This window comes from Podarcis erhardii, assembly GCF_964252035.2.
Source record: "Podarcis erhardii genome assembly, chromosome: 7".
NCBI lineage: Eukaryota > Metazoa > Chordata > Lepidosauria > Squamata > Lacertidae > Podarcis > Podarcis erhardii.
In genome coordinates, this window is record NC_138511.1 from 89,068,216 (window position 1) to 89,075,959 (window position 7,744).

The 7,744-nt window shown below is 49.0% G+C and overlaps 1 protein-coding gene across 1 annotated transcript; it reads left to right on the forward strand.

Moving 5' to 3' along the window:
- The first annotated feature begins 2,412 nt into the window (after positions 1-2,412).
- Positions 2,413-4,641, forward strand: LOC309346141 (nesprin-2-like). The gene is made up of 3 exons (XM_081869859.1): positions 2,413-2,769; positions 4,320-4,457; positions 4,552-4,641. The coding sequence occupies exons 1-3, from the start codon at positions 2,578-2,580 to the stop codon at positions 4,624-4,626; spliced, it is 405 nt and encodes a 134-aa protein (XP_081725985.1). The 5' UTR covers positions 2,413-2,577; the 3' UTR covers positions 4,627-4,641.
- Positions 4,642-7,744: the final 3,103 nt, after the last annotated feature.

Genomic DNA, 7,744 nt, shown 5'->3' on the forward strand with positions numbered 1-7,744 from the left:
ATAAGTGTACCAACCAAGCACATACATAGATCAGCACAGGAAGGCCAACCTGGAACCGTTTTGATTCCTAAACTGGCCAAATCTTTTCTCTGCAAGGTCAAAAAACGGAAAAGCCTCCCCGTTGTCTTTTCCTTCACAAATCCTGTCTTAAGGGTATGTCAGTGTTTGAATAGGGTGTGAGCCCAGGAACTAAGTATTTATCATTACAAAAGGCTGGCCAGGCTACCCAGGAAATCCAATTAAGTAACCTGCCAGACCGGAGATAAACAAGGACAAGAGAAAAACAACATTTAATTTTCTGTGATGTATGTAGGATGTTTCTGGGGGTGGTCTTGATCTACAGGGTGGCAATTTCAAAAGCCTTTATAAGGCCTTGCACACCATTTTTCTGGGTCCTCCTCCTTTCCTGCGTGAGAGGGGAGCACCCTGTTGCAACAGATCAATAAAGATCAGGCTTACTAGCTGCTTTGCTTCTCAATATTCTCTGGTTGGCCTCTGTTATTTTTCTCCTACCAATAGGGAACCTATGTAAGGACTCTATATGGGCTCTTGGATACCCCATAAGGGAAAAGGGCAATTTTTGTTTACAACACAAGCAGCCCGCGGCTGCGGCCCAGCTGGGGCCCACGCCACCGCTGGCCATCACAAAAAGCTGGTAGGCTGACCTAGCAGCCTACTCAGGGGCCAGGATGCCCACTCAGGCTGGCAGCACCCTTGGCGAGCAGCTGCCGGTGGAGGAGCCGGCTCCCCACCCCCTGCTGCCAGGGAAAAGCTCCAAAAAGGCCGCAACATGTCTAACCAAGCATGCTAAAATGCGGCCTAGCCTGGTGGAGGGGCAAATCCCCCCCCCCCGCCCCCCGGCAAAAGGAAAGAAAGCCAGTTACTTACCTCAGTCCAGCTGCCTGGACACGATCCTGATCCTGGAAGGAAGAACGGCAAAAGAGGCTTGAGCCAGGAGTCAGCCTCTTTTCTTTCTTTTCTTTTTTAAAAAATAATATTTATTAACAATTTAAACACTACAAACAATAAAAAAATACAATACAACACAAAAACACTACACAACACCAACACATTTAAACTAACAAAACAAAAATTTAAAACACATCAAATAGTTTCAGTATCATATCTTTCATTCACTTCTTTCCGCGACCTCCGCACACCTCCCTTTTTGTATTCCACTTCTATTAACTGTTTCAGCAATTCCTTTCCATCTTTCTCTGTTTTCTATCCTATAATTATCTTAACACATTCTAACCTTATTTTTTCCTTTGATACTCTATTAATCTATTTATACTTAATTCCTTACAGCCTCCTTTCTTTTTGGCCGCCCCCGGGCCGGCCGTCCATTGTCCTCCCTGGCCGAGGGCGGGTCAAAGGCCAGTTCAAGCAGCATAGCTGTCAACTTACAGATTTGAAAATAAGGGACCGGCAGCCTTGAAAATAAGGGACCAGCAGCCTTGAAAATAATGGACCAGCAGCCTTGAAAATAAGGGACCAGCAGCCAAAATAAGGGACCTGCAGCCTCACCTGTTCCAGGCACTCCAGTGTTCCTGTCCTCCTGCAGTCTGGTCAAACTCATGCTGGTAGCTTCAAGAACACTGTTCAACCATCTTTGTAACCAGAGGTTCAACTGAATAGAATCTGAATCACATGCACCACAAGGCCTATGCAGCCTCAACTTAAGATGGCTCCCCAGCCTGGCTTTGCACTGCAAAGTTTGCAGCAGCACGTGCAACAAACTGGCGTCCATCATTCAAAAACCTCCTCAGCTTGCATTAACTAGCCACACACACACACAGCCTCCTCCCCTCGCCACGAGGTCGCCACTCATTTTAGTCAACCAGCTCCTTTCTTTCCCCCCATAAGTCAATCGAAGGAGCCTCCAAAACAAATTCAAAAGCCCCCCTCCCACGAGATCTCCTTTCCTTTCTCCCCCACCATGTGGCCCCGCTCCAGACAGACCTTTTCACCAGCAAGGGTGAGTGGGCTGTCAATGACGTATCCATCCAATTCCGATCCGAGCACTCAGCACAGGTATGTTCAACTTCTGAGCCCCTCTGAGCAAAAGGCAGAAAGCCCAGCCAGCAGCCAAACGAAGCCTCAAGCGGTGGTTCCCACAGCGCAGAAACCCAGCAAAGGGGATGCAGCAAGGAAAACCACCATCACCTCTCCGCTGGGAAGCGCTGAGCAAAGGCGAGTCCCCAGGCAACGCGGCCGATTCGATCGGCACAAGGCATGCAAGCTCCACCCCCCAGTCGTTCTTAGACTCCTTATTGGGTGAGCAATGCAGCCAAGCAACACAGCTGGAGCCTCCCTCCTCCCTGGTAGGGAGGGAGGGAGGGAGAGGAGCTGCTTCCTTTGAAACCCGGGAAATTTAAGGGACATCATCAAAAAGGGACAGCAATGGGACACAGTGCTGGGATAAAGGACTTTCCCACCAAATAAGGGACGGTTGGCAGCTATGCCAAGCAGGTGGGTGGCACCTGCCCAGGTGAGCCTCGCTCGGTGCTGCAAACCCCGCCCACCTGTGGGGAAGGGAAAACGGATATTCCTGCAACATCCCCACTGGCATTTTGCATGGCTCCTCTTCAGTTGCTACAAAGACAAGTGTCAGACAATCTGCTTCATCTGGAATCCTTCAACAGGCGATACCATCAGATGGTGAGGAGTGGGGCCATCGGTCCACAGCTCCGGCCCACGGTGCAAGAGGTCAACCAGCGCTGGGACGACCTGCAGGCTCGGACGGCTGCCATTTGCAAGAGGCTGAAGGTGGGTCCTGGTGGGCGCTGGACCTTGGAGGTCCACAGTCACCTTGAGGTCCACATTCCCTCCGGGATAACTGAAATATACTCAGAGTCGAGTGTGGATTTCATTCTCTTTATTCAGCTCATAGTGGTGAGGAGGAATGGAAGTTCCCCCAGAATGTCTGCTTTATATACATTATTTACACAATGGGCCCCACGTGATTGGCTAATTCAGGGATTCTCCTGTAGGCCAATCAGGCTGCAGATTCACTTCTACCTGGAGTTGGATTGGGCGGCTCCTGCGGACCAATCAGACTGCTGCATTCTGGATCCTATTGTTCTAGGACCAATCAGACGGCTGCATTCTGGAGCCTATTGTTCTAGGACCAATCAGACTGCTGCATTCTGGATCCTATTGTTCTAGGACCAATCAGACTGCTGCATTTTGGATCCTATTCAACTTAGTACATAACAATAACCTTTCGAGGGCCGCATGCCAGTGGTCTGTGGAGCAGCGAACCTGAATTTTAACTTTATACACTGGGCTGGTTCAGGAACACAGGAAGCTGCCAGATCTTTGCTCCATCTAACTCAGTACTGTGTACACTGACTGGCAGCGACTCTGCAGGATTTTAGGCAGCCCTGTCTGGAGACGCCACGGACTGGACCTTCCACTTACAAAGCAGACACCCAACTGCTGAGCTAAGGCTCTCCTATGCACATTCACAAACACCTGTCTCTCCTCCCTGTATTGCCAGAACTCAACGATATATTATTCCACCCAAGGAAATCAGGACCAATGAGGGCTATGTCTTGGGAAGGGTCCTGGGGGCAACATAGAGAGGTCTCGAGGGCCACATTCAAACCCTGGGATTGTGGCTCTTCAAAGGTGGCCACAGATGCGGCCTAGGACCCCCATACCTACGGGACCGCCTCTCCTGGTATGTCCCACAGATGACCTTACGGTCTTCAGATAAAAACATCTTGGAGGTCCTGGGCCACAGGGAGGTTAGGCTGGCCTCAACCAGAGCCAGGGCCTTTTCGGCTGTGGCCCCGATCTGGTGGAACGCTCTGTCACAAGAAACTAGGGCCCTGTGGGACTTGACATCTTTCCGCAGGGCCTGCAAGACAGAGCTGTTCTGCCTGCCTTTGGTATGGACTCAGTCTGACCCTTATGTTTCCCTCCCCTTATGGTTTTGATCTATGGGCTACTATTAAAATGAGGCTGCATTTTAAGTGGCATTTAAACCTGTATTTTAAATTGTGTGTGTGTGTGTCCCCCCCATTATGTTTATATTGTAATTTTACTGGTACAAGCCGCCCTGAGCACGGCTCTGGCCGGGGTGGGCGGGGTATAAATATTATTATTATTATTATTATTATTATTATTATTATTATTATTATTACCCAGTGCTGTGGATCATGCATCATACGATTCCACAGGGATAACCTAGGCCATTTTTAAATAGCTGCTTCAGGGCAGATGTTTCTCCTACAATATTGTCCAGGTATCTCTTAGCTCTGTGAATAAAGGGCGGTGTTTGATATGTTCTTTTCCTTCCTTCCCACTGCCAGCATTTTGTGAACCAGTGGGAAAAGTTTGAGCTGGAGAAAGAGACCACCCAGGTGTGCCTGGTGGAGCTGGACCTCCGACTCACGGACGTGGAGCACTTTTCCGGAGGGGCGTTGCTGGAGAAAATGATACAGCTGCAGGTAGGGAAAAAGCTGAGGAAGGGGCCCATGGGGGGGGGGGATCAAGAGTTTGCACTCTTGCACTCTTTTCCCACAAGGCTACACGTTTCTCCAGGGATTCACCGAGTGCTTCTGGAGTCTGGTATCTCAGCTCAGAACCTGGCATCTTAAGCAGGTTGGCATTTGCTGAGGAAATCGTTTCTGGACACCTCAATGTTCTTGCAAAAATAATAATACATGGATAGTGTCCAGCAAAAGCTCAGAGATTTATCTTATTTCGTAATAACTTCAGTGTTTGTTTTTTTAAGGGCTGGTACTCGCCATGGGACGCGGGTGGCGCTGTGGGTTAAACCACAGAGCCTAGGACTTGCCGATAAGAAGGTCGGCGGTTCGAATTCCCGCGACGGGGTGAGCTCCCGTTGCTCGGTCCCTGCTCCTGCCAACCTAGCAGTTCGAAAGTACGTCAAAGTGCAAGTAGATAAATAGGTACCGCTCCGGCGGGAAGGTAAACGGCGTTTCCGTGCGCTGCTCTGGTTCACCAGAAGCGGCTTAGTCCTGCTGGCCACATGACCCGGAAACTGTACGCTGGCTCCCTCGGCCAGTAAAGCGAGATGAGCGCCACAACCCCAGAGTCGTCTGCGACTGGACCTAATGTCAGGGGTCCCTTTACTAAAAACAGTTAGAAATATTTTCTCAGCCACCAATTTCAGGGTTGCCAGGAGCAGTTAAGTCAGTATTGTTACCCAGTCTCCTGGCAGCAGGTAGGTCATCTACAGGGGCAGAGGAGGGGAGTGCGGTGGGGGTGGTCCGCCCTGGGTGTTTTCGCTGAGTGGATGACATTTGGCACGCCGCCTACCTGGGACTCCCAAGCCTACCCCAAGCTGTCAGGGGAAGGGGGGGGGAGCTCTACCAATTTGCTGGCGGCATTCTCCCCTCCCCCCTTCGTTTTGACACCTGGGAAAGGCTTGGGAGTCATGGGTGGGTGGCTCGCTGAATGTCCACCATCACGCTGCTCCGTGGACCCGAGCGGCTATCTCGTGCATATCAGGGCACACGCCACCAAGCCCAGACAGGGGAGAGGGGCCATATGGGCCACTTGGAACGGGCCTCCGATTCCAAAGGGGGCTTCGGTCAGCATATTCACAATGCTAGGAAAGCGTTTTTAAATGTAAATACTTAAAATAATCCTTTCCCCTATGTATTTTTAAAAAGCACTATTGTATATCTCTTCCCAGTAGTGATGTATGGAAGTGAGAGCTGGACCATAAAGAAGGCTGATCGCCAAAGAATGGATGCTTTTGAATTCTGGTGCTGGAGGAGACTCTTGAGAGTCCCATTCTTGAGAGTCTCCATTCTGAAGGAAATCAGCCCTGAGTGCTCACTGGAAGGACAGATCCTGAAGCTGAGGCTCCAATGCTTTGGCCACCTCATGAGAAGAGAAGACTCCCTGGAAAAGACCCTGATGTTGGGAAAGATGGAGGGCACAAGGAGAAGGGGATGACAGAGGACGAGATGGTGGGACAGTGTTCTCAAAGCTACCAGCATGAGTTTGACCAAACTGCAGGAGGCAGTGGAAGACAGGAGTGCCTGGCGTGCTCTGGTCCAGGGGGTCACGAAGAGGCAGACACGACTAAACGACTAAACAACAACAACAACATTTCTTTGGGTAGGCGGGATGCTTGTGCGATTGTATCAAGCTCTATGCCCAAATAGGTCCTGGTTGTGACTGGACCCTCAGTTTTATCATTCGCCAAAGGGACACCAAGCTCCCCGGCCAAGGATGTAAATGCTTGTAGCAACGCTATGCAGTCGGGCGGGTTACTTGCCACGAGAATAATGTCATCCGAATAATGCCCCACCCCTTTGGAACCTGTTCTAAAGCAAAGGGCCCAATCCAGGAATGTGCTAAAGGTCTCAGGCTACTGAGCAACCCATGGGCATGACTTTATGAAATACGCCCCCTAGAATTTAAAACCCAGCCAATGGAAGTCTTCCAGATGAACTGGGAGGAGACGAAAGGCTGACTCAATGTCACACTTTGCTAGTAGGACTCCCCTGCCAAATCCCCAAATAAACTTTACCGCTTGATCGAAGGAGGCATACTTCACAGAACAGAGTTCCTGAGGTATTGCATCATTAATTGACACCCCCCCCCCCCAGTGTAGGACAGGTTGTGAATCATGTGGAATTCGCCCGTGGCCTTCTTGGGCACAATACCTAATGGCGAAATGTGTAAACCCTCAAAAGGAGGCTCCATGAAGGGGCCAGCTACCCTCCCAGCGGCAATTTCCTTAAATATTTTCTTTTTTGCAATTTCTGGCATGTCCTTTACTGAACTCTGATTAGGGGGGTTACCGGAGCTGGGTGTGAATGACACAGGGATTCTAAAGCCGAGGTGAAACCCGTCCCACAGATATCTGGTGGCTTTCCTGTTTAGATCAAGGAGGACTTTCAATGACTGAAGTTTAATTGGTGAGAGGGCCAGACCAAGGTTAGTATTAATACCGGTTTCCGGCCACACCCTGGGAGGGACTGGGGGCACTACGGTTACCCTGGTGGAAGTGCCCCCTGCCGCCCCGAAAGGGCTGCTTACCTTTGAAACAAGTTGAATGACTGGCAGAATCCGAGACCAGGGAGAAGAGTTGGTGGAAGAAGATTGGAAGAAATTTAAAATCTACTTACAGAAACATTGTAAAATTTTTGAATGTTGATGACATTGAAATGAAATGAAGGGGTTCTAGCAATAAGGTAAAAGATTATGTAAGAATGGATTGATATTAGATGAAAGCTCGAAGTTAATGAATTTACTGAACCAATTTTTAAGTGGAATACAAAAAAGGGAGGCGTGAGGAAGTCAGGAAAATAAGTTAACTAAAGAGAAGATAAAAAGAGGGATTTTTGTTTTTCTGTTTTTCTTTTTTTTCTATGTTAATTGTTTGTATTTTTTGTATTTCTGTATTTCTGTGTTTTTGTATTTTTTCTTGTCTTTTTTCTATTGATTGTCTTATAATCTTTTTATTGTGAAAATTTAATTTTAAAAAATATCATTGAGGGGAAAAAAAGAAACAAGTTGTGGCCGGATGGTTGCCCAGGCATTTCTCACACCCATGCAGGTACTTACAGCTTGGTCGCAAACACGTCCCTTTGTTATACTCCCAGCATTGCCGACGCCTTTTTGGCTTGACCTTCCCAGATTTATTGAATGCTTCAATGGTTGGTAGTCAGGATTGTATTCCAGACACTCCACCTAGCATTTTGGAGCAATCGGGTACATGTGCCTCCAGTCTGAGTAGTGCGAAGCTGGGCAG

Bases quoted from the DNA above. Each gene is read 5' to 3' on its own strand.
- LOC309346141 (XM_081869859.1), top strand. From the start codon at position 2,578: ATGGCTCCTCTTCAGTTGCTACAAAGACAAGTGTCAGACAATCTGCTT. The intron at 2,770-4,319 runs GTGGGTCCTGGT...TCCCACTGCCAG, and splicing joins CCATTTGCAAGAGGCTGAAG to CATTTTGTGAACCAGTGGGA. The intron at 4,458-4,551 runs GTAGGGAAAAAG...ACGTTTCTCCAG, and splicing joins AGAAAATGATACAGCTGCAG to GGATTCACCGAGTGCTTCTG.